The 19,556-nt window shown below is 63.7% G+C and overlaps 1 protein-coding gene across 3 annotated transcripts in view; it reads left to right on the top strand.

Moving 5' to 3' along the window:
• Positions 1-18,962, top strand: part of LDB1 (LIM domain binding 1) — a 41,687-nt gene extending 22,725 nt beyond the window's left edge. For 2 of the 3 annotated variants that reach the window (XM_065552689.1, XM_024100452.3), the window contains exons 2-11: positions 12,356-12,458; positions 13,028-13,072; positions 13,722-13,797; positions 14,120-14,222; positions 14,659-14,831; positions 15,297-15,419; positions 15,741-15,824; positions 16,401-16,524; positions 16,805-16,953; positions 17,455-18,962. In XM_065552689.1, coding sequence (XP_065408761.1) covers positions 12,356-12,458; positions 13,028-13,072; positions 13,722-13,797; positions 14,120-14,222; positions 14,659-14,831; positions 15,297-15,419; positions 15,741-15,824; positions 16,401-16,524; positions 16,805-16,953; positions 17,455-17,685 — 1,211 coding nt within the window. In that variant the 3' untranslated portion in view covers positions 17,686-18,962. The remainder of the gene's footprint in view (positions 1-12,355; positions 12,459-13,027; positions 13,073-13,721; positions 13,798-14,119; positions 14,223-14,658; positions 14,832-15,296; positions 15,420-15,740; positions 15,825-16,400; positions 16,525-16,804; positions 16,954-17,454) is intronic. The other variant, XM_065552690.1, reaches the window with a different exon arrangement.
• The last annotated feature ends 594 nt before the right edge of the window (positions 18,963-19,556 follow it).

The following is a 19,556-nucleotide window of genomic DNA, read 5'->3' as shown; positions in this document are numbered from 1 at the left end:
CCCCTGTCAGAGACAGGATCCCCGATTCGATGGACCAGTGGCTAGATCACACATGGCAGGACGCCCGGGCACTGCCACTGTACAAATTACTGCTGATAAATAGACGAAGCAAGGACCTGATGTGGGATGACGGTCCCGCTGTTCGTGGCCAGGACTGGAAGGGGTGTGCGGCGACCCACCGTCGGAGCCGGCCAAGCCCCAGAAACCACACAGAGCTGGAAATCCTGCTCTCCGGTGACACTGGAAGCTCTCTGGGGCAGGGACTGGCTATCAGCACGTAGGGTTCTGCTCCGGGATGGGGGATCATTGGTGCTAACACGGTACAGATTAGAATCACCCTCCATCTGTTGCTGTGAAATGAACGTGTGTGGGAGTGTTCGGCTGGTGGCGTTCTATCCGAGCACCCATTGTGACAGCCCTGGATACGGTACCGCAGACCCAGATGCTCCCTGAACAGTCTGGCCCGGGGCACCCCTGGGTGGGGAAGACGCTGCACTGTAGCAGGGGAGTTGGACTCCGGGTGAATCCCGCTGGGTGCTAGCGGACCCTTTCCGGCTAGCATTGTAACTCTCCATTGTGGAGCAGATTGTGTAGCATCGCACACATGCTAAGTAGGTGGAGTTGAATGTGAACTCACCCCCACCCACAACCCCCGTCTTGCCAGCTAGCACGTGTCTTGTCGGAGTGTTCGAACACATTAGCTAATGCCCTCTAACAGCCTGCCCTCCAATCCCGTATTGACTGCGTAGCCGTAATGCCCGGGTGCTGAAGTCATGGAGCAGGACCTGGTACAGCCTGTGAGCAGAGACAACAGGTGGATGCGAACAGACCGGAGAGGAGAAGAAAATGAGAAAGGACGGGTCAGCATGATAAACAGTGGTCTCAGGTCTTGGCCGGTTGTCTAGCACAGCTTCAGTTGTAAAGTCCGCGGGGCAGGGACTGTTTGCTCTGGCTTTGTCCAGCGCCTGGCGCGCTGAGGTCGTGGTCTGTGGCTGGGGCCTCGGGGGCTGTACCGCAATACAGGTGATGTGAGCTGTGTGGCGCGGACAGTCTCCCCTGAAATACCCCCAGTGCAGCAATCCGCACGCGGCTCAGGCGACCGGTAGCAAACGGATGAAGGTTGGAGGTGAGCCTGTGTTCCCTGGGATTCCCGCTGGGGCTCTCTTCTCACAGCAGGACGTGGAGGCCCCGGCTCAGCAAGGCTCTGTACCTATGCACAGCGGGCACGTCCACACTGCAGCGTAAGCCCCGGGTTCAAACTCGGCCTCAAACCGAACCCCTCTTCCGCCTACATGCCAGTCACGCTGACCCAGGCTCGGACGCAGGGCCTCATGGGGGCGGAGAGTCCGACCCTGAGTCAAGCCCGGACCCAGGGTTCAAGCCCTGTTGCTTTGCAGTGCGGACGCAGCCCCACTGGACCCGTGCTCTGGGAGCTCACCAAAAGTATCCCACAATGCCCCAGGACGACTTCCTTTGTCCTCGGGCCAGTCGTGTTCCTGCGCTGCCCCACGCCCAAAGGGCCGAGCGGCCCCGTTTCGGGAGGGCGCTGGGAAATCTGGGATATGGGTGGTTGGACTTGTCCCTGCAGAACGCTGTGTAGACGCTGGAGTCCGGGCTCAACAGTTCCACACCTGGGGTGACAGAGGAGTGGAGCTGCTCACGTCCCAGGTTAACAAACCCAGGGACTGCTCCCTTGAGCTCTGCTAACCCGGGGCTTGCACTCAGTGTAGACAGACCCAGTAAGAGCGAGTCTCTACCCCACAGAGCTCCCAGCCTAGACAGACAAAGGGGTGATTATGGGAAACTGAGGCACGGGAGATTAAGTGACTTGCCCAGGGTCCCGTGGTGAGAGTTGCGTGGGGATCTGGCTCCCAAACCCAGTTCATGCTACTTCCCCTGTCAGATTCTTATAACTTGTCTTCTCGTGCCTTCTAGTGGGAGCTAGGATGTTTGTTACTTCGTCCTGGGTATTGAGTGCAGCCTCTGATACCCGCTCTGCCAGAGGTCTGTGCCCTGCCTGGGGGGGCTGAGCCCCGGGCGTTGTAGTTAGTTTTCCGATTTAAAATAGCAAACCTATTTTGTGATCTGTCCCTCCCCCGCCCAAAGAAGTGGGGGGTCTTTGTGTGTAGCTGGGGTCGCTCCTGGGAAAAATCTGTTTCAGATTAAGCCCCCAAAGCTGCAGTGTATTGGGAATTAAAATAGTGGGGGTGGGAAGAAGTGCAGTGTGGATCCACAGCTTGTGAACGCCGGGGATACAGGTCTGTCTTCTTCCCTTTGGAGTCGGTGGGAGGAAGGGAGGCTGTCTTGTGGGTCAGGCCATGGACTGGGAGATCTGGGTTCAGTCCCTGGGTGTGTGTCCTTGGAGGAGTTGCCCTACGTCTGGTCTGCACCTGTGAGCTGGGGATAACATCACAATGACCCGGCTAGGGTGCCTGTGTTACTATTGCACTCTGCTGCACAGAGACACCTGCCTTGCTGTGTGTCATGGGCCCAGTACTGCAGGTAGCTGAAGGAGAGTCTCGGGTCCCTTTGGAGTAGGAAGTCCCGAGTGTTGCTGGGAAATTCTGACTCTCTCCTGTGTGCAGCAGTGAAGCGAAAGGAGCCTACAGATCCGGGAAGATACTTTACTCCCTCGCAACGAGGTGTGAGGGCTGGTTAATATTTGTCCAGGACTTGGTAGATGGAAAGCGCTACAGATATAGGGTGGGGTGATAAACCCACAGTATTCGGGTTGCCTCAGTGCTTGTGTGTTCGACTTGTGACTTGGCCCTGTAGGATCAGTGGATCTCTCTCTGGGACCCAGACCGGTAGCTGCCCTGCTTGTTGGACTTGTGAGTTCGTACATTCGTGCTTTCTCCTGCCATCGGAGCCAGAGCTGCTCTCGCCAGTCAGCATTTGGGGCCCGGGTGGGAAATGTGTAACCTCTTCCATTTGATCTTTGCTCTCCTCCCTCGCCCTTCCCCAGATCTGTCTCATCTCTCAGTCAAAGCACTGTACAAACGTAGGTCGCCATCAACAGACACTGCCTGGAGTGGAGAGGTTGGAGGAGCGTATGACTGGTGGCTGTTTTTTCTAGTTTGTTTGCTTTGTGCAAGTCCCTTTGCTGCCTCTCCTGCAGAGCGGGTTGTCAGCTTTCCTCATCTGTTCCCGAGTCTGGCACTTCTGGTGGTTTTCTCAGGCCCAGCTCTTGGAGTCAGGAGGTTCTGGGCAGACCTGGGCTTTTGTTACAGTAAATTACTAGGCCTTGTGGGAACGGACAGGGAGGACATCCTGAAGCTCTGACCCAAGTGTGACCATAAAGGCTCAGAAACTAGAAAGCAAGTGAGAAGACCCCCAAATTCATTGTTTTTGAAAGAAATCTCATGATTTGGGCGGCCTGACTCAGGTGGGGAAAGTGGCGCACGGAGGTGAAGTGACTTGATTAAGGCCACATGCTGAATGCCTGGCAGAGACAGGAGTGAAACTCCAGCGTCTTTGGCTTCCGGTCCCAAGCTCAGCTTTATGGACCACGTGTCTGTCTCTCTCTGTCATGGGACTTGTCGTTCCGTCACGCAGGAGCTGGAGCGTGTGTTGTTGTGCAGGAGATCAGAGGAGCGGATCGTTTAGACCAGAATGTATCCCTGTTCACCCTCCGGGTTCCCTTCTTTATCCCTGGAGTACGGGAGCACCCCCTCGTGGTCAGAGGTCGCTCTGCGGCACCCTGCCTCTCTTTCCCCCTCTTCACTGGGCACCAAAGAGCCACCTCCTCTCCTCTGGGATCAGGGCTGACTGAAGTTCCCACGTTCTGCACCAGCTTCTCCCCAGCTTAACAAGCTCTCGCTGCCAGGCCCTGTCTCCATTAAGTAGGTTTTATTTTTCCAGACAAGCACATAACAGACAGAACTGGCCCTCAGCTCACACTTTGTCCTGGGGCTTCTCAGCCTCCCTCCTGGGATCTCTGGTAATCCTGCTTCTTGCGGCTTCCCAGTCCCGCCAGCTCCCTTCTCACCGCCGGTTCGCCTGGAACCCCGGCCCCAGGGCGGCTTCCCGAGCACCCGGCTCCTTGTTCCGGAGACCCACCACTCCTCTGGCCTGGCGCAGCTTGCTCCACTCGCGCCTCCTCTTCCTGCCCTCGGGTAGGCCGCTCCAGCCCAGCAGTCCCCTGCCTCCTTTCACTGGCTGAGTTGGGTCCCCTGCTCTGACCCGGAGCTGGGCCTGGTCTACCCCCAGGGACCCACTATCCTGTGACAAGCCCCTTTCTCTTGCAGTTGGTCCTTACGCCCATCGGTGGAAGTTGCAGGAGCCCGTAAGCTCTTCCGGGCAGGGACCACGTTCTCTTCTGTGCACACGCAGCGCAGCGTATTACAGGAGCACTTGCAAAGAGTAGCAGTGCCGTGGGCTCCGGTGCAGGGGAGCTCTGAAGGCTGTGCTGGCCAGGGTGGCGGGAGCACCGCCTGGTTTCTCTGTATCCGGCTGGCCCGTGTGTCCTGTGGTAGCTTGGTAGCTTCCTTGACTATCCCGTAAGTTTTATGCACCTGCTCCGACAGTGGCCTTTGTGTCCGGGGAGCAGCCAGGGTCTGCACACAAGACAGAAAGTAGGGCTCCGGGGTGCTACCGTAACACCAGTAATTAATAATCACCGTCCCGTGTTGCGAATGAAGTGACGCTGTCCGAGCAGCAGCATCCCAAAGGTGTTAGCTCAGCGAGGAAACCCACCAGGCAGGCGTTGTTCACGGGCCTTTCCAGGCCCTGGGGAGAGGGATGGTCAGGGATTGTCATGGCACACATTGAGCTTTGAGCGAATGCCCGCAGCTGAGTAATACGTGGGGCTAACGCTCTGTCCCTAAGCCGCGGTCGTGGCCCCCTGAGCGTCCTGTATGTGGGAGCGACGCTCCAAGGGTCATTCCGCCCCGGCTACCTGGACGTCCAAGGAAGCTGCTCCGTGTTCTGTTGAAAGCAGAATCCAAAAGTTGTTACTCGTGTCACAGTAGCACCCAGAGGCACCAGTCAAGCCCAGGGCCCCGTTGTGCAGGCGCTGGACAGATGCAGTGATTTAAGGCCAGGCGTGACTTGGAACGATTGAGTTACCCGGTGCACACCCCTGCATGCACACTCTGATTTCTGTTCAAGAGCGGCTGATTTCAGTTTAGTTTACACTGATTCCTAATGGTCTGAAGCTAACCTGGAATAATCCAGAGTGGGTCAGGACCAAGTTAAATGAAACTGACACCACTTGTGCATGTAGACAAGACCGAAAGCAGTGTAACAGACAAGTGGAGAGCGTGATCGGAACGTGAGTTGCACACACTGGCCCTGGGGGTGCCCTGTCATTTTTGTCACTCCCACCGAGTAAACATTGCTCCTGGCGCGTCTCTCCTGGCAGTGGACTCTGAACTCTGCGCCCCGGATTCCGCTGGGTGTTGCTGAGCCTGGTCTGGGGCTCCCGGAGCGAACATCGCTGCGAGATGAAAGGGTCGGGTTGTTTAAGAACCCCGTCCCCACTCATTCTGCAGCCCGCCCTGTACCCCGACACGCAGCGTTGTCCAGACGCTCTGCGTCTCAGGACTTCCAGCGTTGTCCCATCTCGGCGCAATAGGCGGGAGCGTACCAGGGAGCTCTGAGACGCCGGCTCCATCAAATCCGCTCACCAAGAGCTCGCAGCGAGGGGCTGAAGCGTCACCCTGATAGGAAGGCAGCTGTCCTCGAGGTGGCTCCTGGAGACTACATGTCCCAGCATGCAACACTCCGCCCTGCTGCAAATCAAAACTGCTTGGCTCAGGATGGAGCACTGCATGCTGGGATCTCCAGTCTCCATGGGCTGGGTGGGTGCCCAGCTGGACTTGCGAGCAGGCTGGTGTTTCCAGACCAGCTCTGGGAGGAGACGCTGGGCAGATCTCTGCCTTTCCAGTCAGTCCTGAATGGTGCAGTCCACTAACACACTCAGGCAGGCCTGACACCAGCTAGCCAGAGACCAATACGCCAGACAAAGCGGGAGGAGAGTGCGTAATGCCCTGGTGCTCCAGCCCAACCCTCCAGCTGCCAGGGACGAAGGAAAGTGCTGGGAGGGCTCCCAACAGGCGCTGTCCTTGTGCCTGTTCTGGGGCGTCCGTATCTGGCTGGTGGGAGTCTGCTGGAATCCACACGCCCCCTGCTCTCTCATCTCCCCTATGCAGAGCCCCCCAACGGGGAGAAGAGTCTCCCTCGCGCCGCCTCCCCGGCCTCGGTGTTCTGGGCTCTGGTCCCGACGACACTCCAGCCGTGCAATTCATGACAGCCTCCCTGCTGGTGCCAGCCAGGGGCTCAGAACAGCAGCAGGGAACGTGGCCGGAGTCAGGCTCTGCTGCTGTGGGGAGATGTGCTGGTGGCACACGCAGGAGGACAGCGCTGGGTCAGGTCACCCGGGGAAGGTTTTCTTTGCTGCCACGAAGGTGAAAACCCCTTTTCTGAAGAGGAAGGCTGCCTGCTGCCCGGAAGGTTTTCTCACTGGCTGCTGGCAAGGGCGTTTTTCGAGTGTGTAACAGCACAACAGCGTTATTGGCTCAGCTCCGTAGCGGTGCGTGGTGCTGAATGGTCAAAGAGACCCTGTCACAAGCACTGTGGTTTGGAGAGGGCTCAGCGAGGCGCGGGGTGGAACGGGGTAGGAGACATCTGAGACTCTTCGAGGGGGTGGGGGGTGTCTAACAGGGTTCTTGCGGCTACCGTTGGCCAAGACTTGGAGCGTGGATCTTGTTAAAGAGACGGAAGTTTAAAGGGATAAATAGGGGCTGAGTGGCTATTTCTTGGAAGCAAAGGAAATTTGTGGGGCCGTGTCTGCTCTGGAGAAGAATTCTTCCGTCAGCCTTGCTGCATCTGCACCGGGGGTTGGGACAACCTCATGACCGCGCTCATGGGTGTGAATTTTTCACACCCTAAGCAATGTGTCTGCTTTGATCTAATTTTTAAATGTTAGACCAGGCCTAACTGACTCTCCAGAGACACCAGTGAGATTCAAAGCCCCGGTTTCAATAGGGGCTGGCACTGGGGGAACTCACTCCGTCAGTTTTACATCCGCTTGTTACCCCAGTGCAGATCCCTTCCTGGAGTCCGCTGGAGGGAGCTCCCTCTCCATGGCTCTGAATGAACTACAGGGAGAAGGGGGGGCCTGACGTTCCAGGGATTTCTACGGTGGAAAAGCCCCCAGCTTTCAGGTTTTGCTTATAGATGATAAAGAAGCAAAATATTGCCACAAACCCAACAGTGTAATTAACCCGCACAGCTAGGCACATCAAAGTCAGGAAAGGCAAGATTTGAAGTTGCAGACACACCCTTAACTCTGCCCCATTGTACACACGCAGTCTACAAGAATACCGCATCTACTACATTTTCTTCTGCAACTTCAGATGCACGGTTTGCATCCTCTGGTACTGCATCCCGCTCTGTGGGTCTGGTCCGTAGCCCATTGAAGGTGGGGGAATCACTGACTTCATGGATTTGGGATTAGGTCCTGTGTGCCCAGCACAATCCTTGTAAGTCCCGTACGTGAACTTCTCTTGCGTCATTTACTACAGATTAAGTACAGACTCAAGGGAAGGGGAAACGTGCTGGTGTGTAGGGGCTGCCCTTGTTTCCAACTAAGTTACCTGCTTCGTCCCCAAACTGCCCTCAGGAGTCTGTGCTGCAAATTGAAAAGAGAACGTCTATGACCGAGATGGTGACAATTATTAAAATTTGTGCCTGGGGCCTTGTCGGGGAAAAGTCCGAATCAGCCACAAGGCACCGGACCACGATGAGAACAGAAATAGTGAGTGCACGAGGGAGAAACCCTGGTGAGTCGCCACGCGTGTGTCTGCGCCTTGAAAGGGTGTCGTGGTGTTTGACTGAGCGCTTCTCCTCAGGCCACGTCTCCCTCGTGTGAGTCCGGCATCCAGCACGGCGGGGCCCTGATCCGGACACGATCCTTTCTGCGCCCTTGCAGACGCAGGCAGCCGGGAACTGTGCTGCTGTTGTGAGGAGAGGAAATACCACGAGGCGTCGCGATTCATCGCGGGCCAAGTGCTTTAGTTTTAGTGTCCACAGCTCCGTAGTGAAACTGGGGACGGAACCGTCGCTGTGGGTCTCGGAGCCTGGGGGCTTCAGCGGCCGAGGGCTTTCCGAAGGAGGAGAGCGGTCAGTAAGGATGACGGAGCGATTAGGGCGTGGGGGTCTCTCTCATGCACACACAGAGCTGGGGGTTTAGGAGGCAGTGAAGGTGCTGGAGACCGGGGCGCTGGCATGTGGCTCTGTGCATTGCTTGGCCTCCAGTAAGCACCAGTGTTAACGGCGTGATTGGCCAACGGGGCGAGGGGGGGGCCTATGGCTGCAGCTGTGTCTGATTTGAACATGGATGGTTGAGTGGGAAATACAATGGGGAAAATCTTGCCTTGAAGATGTTAGTGGTGATATGGTCCAGCACTGGGCAGTCACTGGACTTCTTTGGGTACAGAGACCTTGGCTGCTTGGCACCTTGGCAAATGCACCATTCCAATTTCCAACACCCCTGTTTTGGTCCATGAATTTTGGGCTCCGTTCCCCACAGCGCAGCCCTGAGACGAGGACACTTCTCTGTCCGTCTTTGCGTCGCTCTGTGGTGCCGTTCTCCGTCAGCGTTCGGGGTCAGTGGCTGATCTCACACTGGGGGAGCCTGATGGGCCCTGGTCGCTCCGGCAGCTCCAACACCGCCCTGCTGCTCCCCGAGGCTGTCACAGCCCCGCTGTTGGTCGTTTGGGTAGCAAGGAGGGTTCTTGGGAGCAGCCCCAGTGGAGGTTGTGGGCCTGGCAGTTCCAGGGGGCAGGATGATCCTGTGTGGATGGAGGTTGCCAGGTCTGCCTGGCTGCTCCCGGCTCCCGTCTGTGCCGCTGGCTCTGTGCCCAGGGGAGAGGCTGGTGGGGCGCCGGCTTGCGGCATGCAGAGGGAGCCAAGGATGGGAGTGACGGGGCCAGGGAGAATTCCCTCCCCACATCATGCGCCTCCTTGGCTCCAGCTACTCCGGGGGGAGCAGGCGTGCCGAGCTCGGCGCTGGGCCAGGGGATCAGGTCCCGCTGGGGCTGCAGGAATGGCACCGAGCAGAGACCGCTCTGGCAGTGACCCCGTGATCCAGGCAGGGCGGCCTGGTGGGGCACCCCACGCTGGCCAGGGCTGGATCCCACTGGGGCTCGGTCCTGATAGGATGAATTACCTGGGTCTGTCGGACACGCGGCCCTGCCAGCTGGGCCCTACGCACCCTGGGGGGCTTCCCCCCTTGGCCTGGGCATGCTGGGCACCTTTACTGTCTGCTCTGGTGGGAGCGGCTAGGGGAAGCCGGTACCTCCTAGCCCAGTGCCCCCTCGGTGCCCGCCCGTCTCGCCGCAGCAGGGCTGGGGTCAAGAGAAGCCGCTTGGGGCTGAGGCCCGATCGGTGACCTGCTGCCAAGGGCCCTGCTCTCAGAGACAGGGGTCTCCCTCGGGGATGGTGTCTTGGATCTGTCTGCCCGGACTGGCTCCTCTCCGAGCAGTGTCAGGCTGGGGTGCGTGTGAACCCGGCTCCGGCCGGCAGGGGCGCAGTGCCTGTGGGGGAAGGGCTGGGTGTGTGCTGGGGGGAGGCAGATATGGGGCTGCGAGCTCTGTGCCGTTCTGACGCCTGCCTGGCCGGCCCCAGGACCAAGCCTTGGGGGTGCTGGGCGAGGCCAGGCAGGCCCTGGTTGAATGGGCAGCAGGCCGGGTTGTGGGTGAAGCTGGCGGGTGGGGTTGCCGACCCGGCCAGGTGGCAGAGGGGGCTGGTATCCGTGTGGGAATGGCCAGAGGGCCCATCCCATCCCCCCCCAGTGCCCATGGCTGGAGGGGGCAGAGGGAATCTCTGGGAACGTGAGCCCCTGGGGCCAAATTGGGCCCGGAGAGCTCTCTGGGAGTGTTGGCTGGGCCAGTCCATGTGGGCAAAGCTCTGGCAGCCCCTGAAAACTGAGCGAAGAGCAAGGCACAGGCTTGTCATCGCTCGGGGGGCAGGGGGTGGTTAAGTGGTTACTGACCCGGTGCCTGGAACCCGCGAGCTTCCGAGCCAGACCAACAAGCCCTGCACGGACCTCCCAGCCCCCTTGTCCGTCCCAGAACCGCCCTGGCCCTGCTCACCAGAGGAGCCAGCGTGGCCCAGGATGGGCCTGGCCCCCCATGCCGTGCTGATGCGAAGACTCCTCTGAGATAGCGGTGACCCACTGATCCTACGAACGCCGCCTGCTGCCCCTGCCCCTGCCCCTGCCCTGAGCCTCTCCGGGGCGGCCGCCCGGCACCAGGTGTTTATAATGGAGCTGGGAGTCTCCGGGCTCCTCAGTGCGTCCAGCCACGCCCCAGACACGCTGGCTCCAGGGCAGGCGGGGCAGGATCAGTCACCCCTCCCCTCCCCTCCAAACTGATCTGTCTCCGCCTGCTGCCAGACAGGGACCAGAGGGGCGGGCGCGCCCCACGCTGCCCTGCATTGCTCACATTCCTGTTGGAGCCGTGGGGGGGGGGGGTCCCGGCCCTTGTGCCCCACCCCAGCCTTGTGCCCCACGGAAAGCTGGGGGGGGTGGGCTGGTTCTTTCGGACTGGCCAGAGCCTGAGCCGTGAGCTGGGCTCGCCAGTGACCCCTGCTGGACCCACAGTGTCAGTGCGGTGTGGGGAGCAGTGCCTGGCCCTCTGGGGCTGCTGTGACGCAGGGCCCTTGAGAGGACCAGGAAGGGAACAAAAATCTAGCTCTGTCGGTGCCCCTCACTCCCGACCCGCAGCCCCCTGCTACCCCCACCCCAGCTCTGCCAGCGCCCCTCACTCCTGACCCGCAGCCCCCTGCTATCCCCACCCCAGCTCTGCCAGCGCCCCTCACTCCCGACCCGCAGCCCCCTGCTACCCCCACCCCAGCTCTGCCAGCGCCCCTCACTCCCGACCCGCAGCCCCCTGCTACCCCCACCCCAGCTCTGCCAGCGCCCCTCACTCCTGACCCGCAGCCCCCTGCTACCCCCACCCCAGCTCTGCCGGCGCCCCTCACTCCTGACCCGCAGCCTCCTGCTATCCCCCCCTCCCCCCCAGCTCTGCCGGCGCCCCTCACTTCCGACCCGCAGCCCCTGCTACCCCCACCCCAGCTCTGCCAGCGCCCCTCACTCCCGACCCACAGCCCCCTGCTACCGCCACCCCAGCTCTGCCAGCGCCCCTCACTCCCGACCCGCAGCCCCCTGCTACCCCCACCCCAGCTCTGCCAGCGCCCCTCACTCCTGACCCGCAGCCCCCTGCTACCCCCACCCCAGCTCTGCCGGCGCCCCTCACTCCTGACCCGCAGCCTCCTGCTATCCCCCCCTCCCCCCCAGCTCTGCCGGCGCCCCTCACTCCCGACCCGCAGCCCCTGCTACCCCCACCCCAGCTCTGCCAGCGCCCCTCACTCCCGACCCGCAGCCCCTGCTACCCCCACCCCAGCTCTGCCAGCGCCCCTCACTCCCGACCCGCAGCCCCTGCTACCCCCACCCCAGCTCTGCCAGCGCCCCTCACTCCCGACCCGCAGCCCCTGCTACCCCCACCCCAGCTCTGCCAGCGTCCCTCACTCCCGACCCGCAGCCCCTGCTACCCCCACCCCAGCTCTGCCAGTGCCCCTCACTCCCGACCCACAGCCCCCTGCTACCCCCACCCCAGCTCTGCCGGCGCCCCTCACTCCCGACCCACAGCCCCTGCTACCCCCACCCCAGCTCTGCCGGCGCCCCTCACTCCCGACCCGCAGCCCCTGCTACCCCCACCCCAGCTCTGCCGGCGCCCCTCACTCACGACCCGCAGCCCCTGCTACCCCCACCCCAGCTCTGCCGGCGCCCCTCACTCCCGACCCGCAGCCCCCTGCTACCCCCACCCCAGCTCTGCCAGCGCCCCTCACTCCCGACCCGCAGCCCCCAGCTTAGCCCTCCCCCGCCCCCCCCAGCTCTGCCAGTTCCCTTCAGTCCTGACCTGCAGCCCCTGCTAGCCCAGCCCTGGGCCCCCCCTCTGGTGCTGTCATTATGCCCCCAGTGTGCCATCGCTCAGCGCCCTTCAGCCGAGGACTGTGCAGAGGTGATGCCTGGCTCTGCGGCAGTTTGCAGAGGTGGCGAAGCTGCCCCCGGAGCAGGCTGAGGAGACCCCGTCCCGGGGGCAGTGTCCTTCGCCCCCGGCGCAGAGCGGGCTCCTTCAGGTCCCTCGGCCCCTCCCGGCTGCACTGCCTGCAGGGCTGAGAGCGCCAGGCTTGGGGGGGTGGGGGCAGGCGGAGGGTTGTGCCTAGCCAGATGGGCCCGATCCTGCCAGGGCCCAGCTGCGATACACGCTGCTCGCTCCGTCACATGCCGAGTGCTGGGGGCTGCAGATCCCACTGACCTGCTCCCCCCTCCCTTTGTCTCTCCCCCCAGGCTGTTCCTCTAAGTCGTTCAAGCTGTACTCGCCAAAGGAGCCCCCCAACGGCAACGCCTTCCCCCCTTTCCACCCGGGCACCATGCTGGATCGAGATGTGGGGTGAGTGATGGCGGCGGGGCCGGTGACCTGCCGGGTTCAGGGTCTTCCCAGGCCAGGCCGCTGGTCTCCCCCCGTCCTTCGAAGCAGAGGGCGGATGTGGCGCGGCCGGGGCTGGGAAGGTTAGATACACGCAGGCTGAGGGGCCGGGGGGCAGGCCGGGGGTTAATAGCCCCGAGAGGTGGAAGAACAGCCCGGAAGACCCAGTGACCCTTGGGGTGTCCGACTCTCCTGGGCTCTGGGGGGAGCTGAGGGGGCTCAGCCTAAGGGCGGCGCCGGGGTGGGTTACTCCCCACAATGCAATGGGGCAGCCATTGGCACTCATGCCCCCGCTCCTGATGTAAAGCAGCAGATGGCTCCCCTGGGGCGGGAAGTGCCTCCAGCCTGCTCTCTGCTCCAGGCTGGGCTCGGGCCCGTGTGTGGGGAGAATCTGCCCCAGTGCAGAGGGACCTGCCAGCCCGGGCTGGGGGCAGAGACCCCCCGGGGGGCAGGGGGGCGTGGTGACAGCACAGGCTAGGTCCGAGGCTCCATGGGGTCCTGCCCTAACCGCCCGTCGTCGCCTCTCTCCGCAGACCTACCCCCATGTACCCGCCGACGTACCTGGAGCCCGGGATAGGGTAAGAGCTTCCGCCCCAGGGGCCGGGGGTCACAGCTCGCGCCGGGGGGGTCATGCCTGGTTGTGGGAGGCAGCAGGAGTCCTGGCGGTGCCACCCAAGCTGGGGCCGAGAGGGGACCGTGGGGGTGGCCTGGGGTGGGGAGCGTGGGGGCGGGCTGGGGCCGAGGCAGGGAGCGTGGGGGGGGGGGGGGGCTGGGGCTGAGGCAGGGAGCGTGGGGGGGGCTGGGGTGTGGGGCAAGGAACATGGGGGTGAGCTGAGGCGAGGAGTGTGGGACGGGGAGCGCGGGGGTGGGCTGGGGCTGAGGTGGGGAGTGTGGGGCAGGGAGTGTGGGGGTGGGCTGAGGCGGGCAGCGTGGGGGCGGGCTGGGGCTGAGGTGGGGAGTGTGGGGGTGGGCTGAGGCGGGCAGCGTGGGGGTGGGCTGGGGCTGGTGTGGGGAGCGTGGGGTGGGCTGAGGCGGGGAGTGCGGGGGCGGGCCGGGGCAGGGAGTGTGTGTGGGGGTGGGGCTGGGAGCATGGGGCGCGTGGGGTGGGGGGCGGGCTGGGACTGAGGCAGGCAGCGTGGGGGGCGGGCTGGGGCTGAGGCGGGCAGCGTGGGGCGGGCCGGGCGTGGCTGGGCCCCGCTGAGAGGCCGTGCTGTGCTTGCTTGTCAGGAGGCACACGCCGTACGGGAACCAGACCGACTACAGGATATTCGAGCTGAACAAGCGGCTGCAGAACTGGACAGAGGTGTGCGGCGGGGCTGGGGAGGGGAGTGTGGGACCTGGGCGCTCATGGGTAGCCTCATGCCCTCTCCCGGCCCCTTTGCGCTGGCCCTGCTCCCTCCTGCTGGGGGCTGGCTCAGGGTAGGGCGTTACCTGCTGGGCCGTGGCTACACAACCTGTGTCTACACTGGCAGAGCCCCTGCGAGTGACTGGCCAGACGCCAGGGGCCCATGGGCGTTCGAGCCGGTCTCAGCCCAGCCAGGATGGGGGGTCCCAGGCCCCCCAGCGGGGCGGGGCAGGTTAGGTTCTCTCCCCTCCCCGTGACACCGCCCGTCTCCCGCCCCCAGGAATGTGACAATCTCTGGTGGGACGCCTTCACCACGGAGTTCTTCGAGGACGACGCCATGCTAACGATCACCTTCTGCCTGGAGGATGGACCAAAGAGATACAGTGAGTGGCCGTGGGCCGGCTCCCTGGGCACTTACAGCCAGTCTGCGATGCCAAGTGCTGTCCGGGCTGGACGGGCCCCTGGGCTGCCGCGCTGGGTCTGTGCCCTGCGCCTCTGGGGCTGGTTCCGGGCTTGGCTCCAGGGTTACTCCGGGGCAGAGCTGAGCTCTGTGTCAGACCCTGATACCACGGTGACGGGCACCTTGCAATCCCGTGGACGGGGGCGAGGACCCTGCCTGTATGACCTCAGGGACAGGGAAACAGGCAAAGTGGTGGGGAGCCCAGGGCGGCTTCCTGCCACAGGGCCGTCTGGTCCTGCAGGCTGCCCACCCAGCACCTCTCAGGGCAGCTCCCTCTGCCCCACGGCTGCCGTGGGAGCCGGGTTCCTCAGTGCCTGGGGGCTGACTCTCTTCCTCCTTCTCTCCCCTCCCTGCTGCAGCCATCGGCCGGACTTTGATTCCCCGTTACTTCCGTAGCATCTTTGAGGGGGGTGCCACGGAGCTGTACTACGTCCTCAAGCACCCCAAGGAGTCGTTCCACAACAGCTTCGTCTCGCTGGACTGCGACCAGTGCACCATGGTGACCCAGCACGGCAAGCCCATGTTCACGCAGGTACTGCAGGGCTGGAGAGCCCATCCCGGGCCTGGCTCTGGGCACTGCGGTGGTGCTGGCCCTCGGGAGATGATTAGCCGCTGAGTACTGACCAGTGCGAGAGGGTATCTGGGGTTCCTGGGAGCTGCCGACGTACCAGCCTGGGCACCCCCTGTGTGGCTGCGCCTGCCCCTGCCTGCCCTGCAGCCCGAGATGCTGGCAGGTCGGAGCGTGTTTGGGCGAAGGGGGGCGGGTGCTGGTGCAAGGGGGGCCAGCAGGTGCCAGCCTGGAGTCTGTCTGGGGCTGCAGGCTGGCAGAGCGGGAGGCCTGTCTGCTGGCACCGTGGGTGAGGAGGCTTGAATGGCCCTCGCTGGGTGGGAGCCCAGGGGCGGTTTATTCACGGGGAAGGGGCAGCAGATCAGAGCCGGGAGGGTCGAGCTCGGCCGGCTCTTGGGTGTTTGGGTTTGACAGCCTGTCCCCCCCCAGGTGTGCGTGGAGGGGCGGCTCTACCTGGAGTTCATGTTCGACGACATGATGAGGATAAAGACGTGGCACTTCAGCATCCGGCAGCATCGAGAGCTCATTCCCCGCAGCATCCTCGCCATGCACGTGAGTGCCTGGCTCTGGGCCGGGGGTGCCCAGCGTGCGGCTGACCCAGGCCCCAGCAGGGCTGCGGCATGGCCGGGGGCAGGAGTCCAACCACACACAGACACCGCCGGGGCCGTAGGCGCGGGTGCTGTGACGCTCCTTGCTCAGCTGTCTCTTCACCATGCGACTCCCCGGGGGCTGCAGACCTGCAGGGACCAGCCTGGGTTCCCTGGGTGCACAGGCCGGGCAGACCAGAGTTCAGGTGGGGTGGGGGGCTGGGCTGTCTGGCTGCCGTTCCCAGCCCGAGCGTGGCTGAGGTGTCCCTGTCCCCCTGCACTCTAGGCCCAGGACCCCCAGATGCTGGACCAGCTATCCAAGAACATCACCCGCTGCGGGCTCTCCAACTCCACCCTCAACTACCTCCGGGTATGTGTGGGGGGGCTCGGCTCTGTCGCCAGGGGGCCCCAGATTCTTCCTGCGTGAGGGCTCTGTGGTTATCGCCCTGGGGGGCGGCTCTAGGACTCTGCCCTGCCACCCCAGGAGTCCTGCCTGGAGAGCAAAGCCCCCAGCCCTAGACACCACCGTGGTTGCTGGCTGGGCAGAGACCTGTGGGCAGGGAGAGGGGGACTTGAAGGGGTGGGGAGTGGTTATGCAAATATGGCAATGCATATTCATGAGCTGTGCACAATGTAGGACATGTCATGCCCCACAGGACCCCCCAGTGTTTGGTGGCCTGTTATTGCCCCGGGGAGTCCCACCCGCCTGGGGGACGGTCCAGAGCTCAGCCCCTCTGCCCTGGCACCACGGAGCCCGGCCCCTGTGGTGGGGATACGTGGGGCAGGGCAGGGGGGTGCGGGTGTGGCCCTGTGTGGCGGTGGCGGGGGGGTGGGGGGAGGGGCGTTCTGCGGCTGGGCCTGGGGTCCCAGGGCGCTGGCTTGGACGCAGCGGTGGCATCGCGCTGGGCAGCGGACGCTGAATCCTCCGCCCCCCCGTCCCCTCCAGCTCTGCGTGATCCTAGAGCCGATGCAGGAGCTGATGTCGCGACACAAGACCTACAGCCTCAGCCCCCGCGACTGCCTCAAGACCTGTCTGTTCCAGAAGTGGCAGCGGATGGTGGCGCCGCCAGGTGAGACCCCAGGGCCCGTAGCACCTGGGGGGGTCGGTGCTGTGTGTGCATGGCCTGAGGGTGCTTGGCTGGGAGCCGCGTGGCCTGCAAGGGGCTGGGCGTCAGGACTCCTGGGTTCTTTCCCAGCTGGGCAGCGGGGCTGAGAACCGGAGCAAGTGCCATGGGGCGCAGGGGCTGGGCAGGGCTCCTCGGGGTGAGGATGGGGAGCCAGCGAAGGGGCGGGCCGGGGCCCCCCCTCCCGCTCCAGCCCAGCCTGGTTAACGGCCCCCTCCCCCCGCAGCCGAGCCGGCGCGGCAGCAGCCCAGCAAGCGCCGGAAACGGAAGATGTCGGGGGGCAGCACCATGAGCTCCAGCGGCGGCAACGCGAACAACAGCAACAGCAAGAAGAAGAGTCCGGCCAGCACCTTCGCCCTGTCCAGTCAGGTACCTGTAAGCATCCCGTTTCCATTTCTCTTCCCCGTCCCGCCGAGCCGCCCCCGGAGCCCTCGCCCAGGCCGGGCCCATAGAGCCCCGTCTCCGGGGGGCTGAATGTGCAGGAACCGTCCATGTCCCGGCCCCCGACGGCCAGTTCCCCCGCATCAGGCTGGAGCTGGGGGGATGCGCTGGGGCAGAGCTCCCGTCCTGCCGTACCCGTCCGGGGCCACGTGGCATCCCAGGCTGGGCCCGGGGCGGTCCTGCTGGCGCGCAGCGATTCCAGTTTGTGTGGGGGTCCCAGCCCGCAGCGGAGCAGTGACCCGGGAGGGGGGAGGTCATAGGCCCAGCAGGTAACGCCAGGACCCCGCTGGTAATAGCGTGGGGCTGGGGTGTGGGAGAGGGGCTGTGGGAGGAGCGAGGGGCACTCGGGGCCGGAGCCCCGTCCTGTTGAGAGGGGGGCCGATGGCCAGGGCTGCCTCCGCCTCGATTATGTTTCGGGACCGTCTCCCCTCTCAGGATGTGATGGTGGTGGGCGAGCCCACGCTGATGGGGGGCGAGTTCGGGGACGAGGACGAGCGGCTCATCACGCGGCTGGAGAACACGCAGTTCGACGCCGCCAATGGCATCGACGACGAGGACAGCTTCAACAACTCGCCCGCGCTGGGCGCCAACAGCCCCTGGAACAGCAAGCCGCCCTCCAGCCAGGAGAGCAAGTCGGAGAACCCCACGTCGCAGGCCTCCCAGTAACGCCCGCCCGGCCCACGCCGGCCAGGCCCAGCCACCCGGACGCTTGCAAAGGAAAGGGACTGGGGAGCGGATCGGCGCTGCCTGGTACCAGGGCATGGGGCCCCCAGCCCTGCCAGCCGCCCGCCCCCGCTCTCTGCACTCCTGCCTTCCCATGGGGCCCCCTCTCCCCCACGCAGGGCTGGGGCATTGTAACCCCCTCCCCACCCCCCATGTTCCCCGGCCTGCCCTTGCCAAACGGGAGAGCCCAGCCCCGGGGGAGGGGAGTCTGCTTCCGTGGCCCCTGCCCGTTACCATCGGACCCCCTCCTTCGCTGGGGAAACCAGCAGCCGGCGAGCGCCTGAGGACCAAGGGTTGCGGTACACTGAGGCAGGGCGCGATGGGGAGCGAAGTGAGTGCGTCGCTCCAGCCCCACAACCCACGAAGCGGCTGCTTCCCCCGTCCCCCTGCGAGCTGGCCCGGTGCAGCCTGCAGCATCCCCTACGCGGGGTGGGTTGATTGGGCTTTGGGGCAGGTAGTCGTTCGGGAGGCTCGCCCCTGTCGCGCCCCCGCCCCCCCCCCGGCCGCTGGGGAAGTGGCAGCCGGGCAGGGCCACGTTTCCCTGCTCGCCTGGCTGGGAGAGGTTTGCCCTCGGGAGCGAGAGCGCCGGGCCGAGGTGGAGCGTTGTGTATATAGAAACCCGCCACGGAGACGAATCCCCTTCAGTCTGGGGCTGGGATGGGAGGAGGGGTCAGAGGCCGAAATGGGAAAGCGCCCCAAGTCCACGCCTGGTTTCCTTGCTGTTCCTCTCGCTCTGTGTGCGTCGGCCTGGGCCCCGTTACGGCCCCGGGCGCCTGGCCCCCCCAACTGTTTTTTTTTAAATAATAATATTAAAATTGTAAGTTTAAAAAAAAGGACCCCCCCCCCCCCACTCCTTCACCCCCATCCCCCCTCACCCTCCCCCCCAACCTGCCCTGATTTTTGTACAGGCTTCTAGGTCTCTTGGGAGTCTTGTTTTATATACAGTTCAGAGAGCTTCAAACCAAGGAGAGACTTTGCAGACATCCTTTCTAATCCCTCCAGGGGTGGGGGGGCTTCCCCCACCCCTCCCTCAATGTAAATCTTGTGTGCTGTAGTCCCCACTCCGCCCCCGCCCCTCGGGTTTGTGTACCTCGTGCTTGTACATTTCCGCGCTGTAGACGGTGTATGATCCTGTTCTTTCAATGTGTTCTCACTAGAGCAGCTGCCTCCTTTGATGTTAGGGGAAACCAGAAGAATAATAATGATTTTTAAAAGGAAAATCCTTCCCCGGCTTCTTCCGAGCAGGCAGGCGGGTGGAAGGGGGCACCGTCGCCAGTTCACCCCCGGGGCGTTCGCGGGCGTCAGGGCTATGCCGGGAGGTGGGGACAGGCGGGTGGAAGGGGGCGCCGTCGCCAGTTCACCACCGGGGCGTTCGTGGGCGTCAGGGCTGGGGAAAGGGGACACAGTCACCAGTTCACCCCCGGGGCGTTCGCGGGCGTCAGGGCTATGCCGGGAGGTGGGGACAGGCGGGTGGAAGGGGGCGCTGTCACCAGTTCACAGCCGGGGCGTTTGCAGGGGGTGGGGACAGGCAGTATGGCGTGGTTGCCCGGCACTCTGCAGAGGGAGGGGTGATGGTCGCCCACGACCCTGCGGTGGGGCAGCTCTGTGTGGCCAGGTGAATTACTGGGCGCCCGGCCGGGATGGGGTCAGGGCAGATCAGCTGCAGCAGGGCCGGTTGAGCCTGGGGGGCGGCAAGTGAGCGGGCGGGGGGTGGGCTGTCGGAAATGGGTAGGGGTGTGGGGTGGGTGTTCTCTGCTCCCACCCCTCCCCCACAGAGTGTGGTGGAGCAGGTGCCATCAAGGGGTGCCCGGCGG

This window comes from Chrysemys picta, chromosome 7, assembly GCF_011386835.1.
Source record: "Chrysemys picta bellii isolate R12L10 chromosome 7, ASM1138683v2, whole genome shotgun sequence".
Lineage (NCBI taxonomy): Eukaryota > Metazoa > Chordata > Testudines > Emydidae > Chrysemys > Chrysemys picta.
Note: the sequence above shows the minus strand (reverse complement) of the source record. Positions and strands in the feature narration are given on the sequence as shown.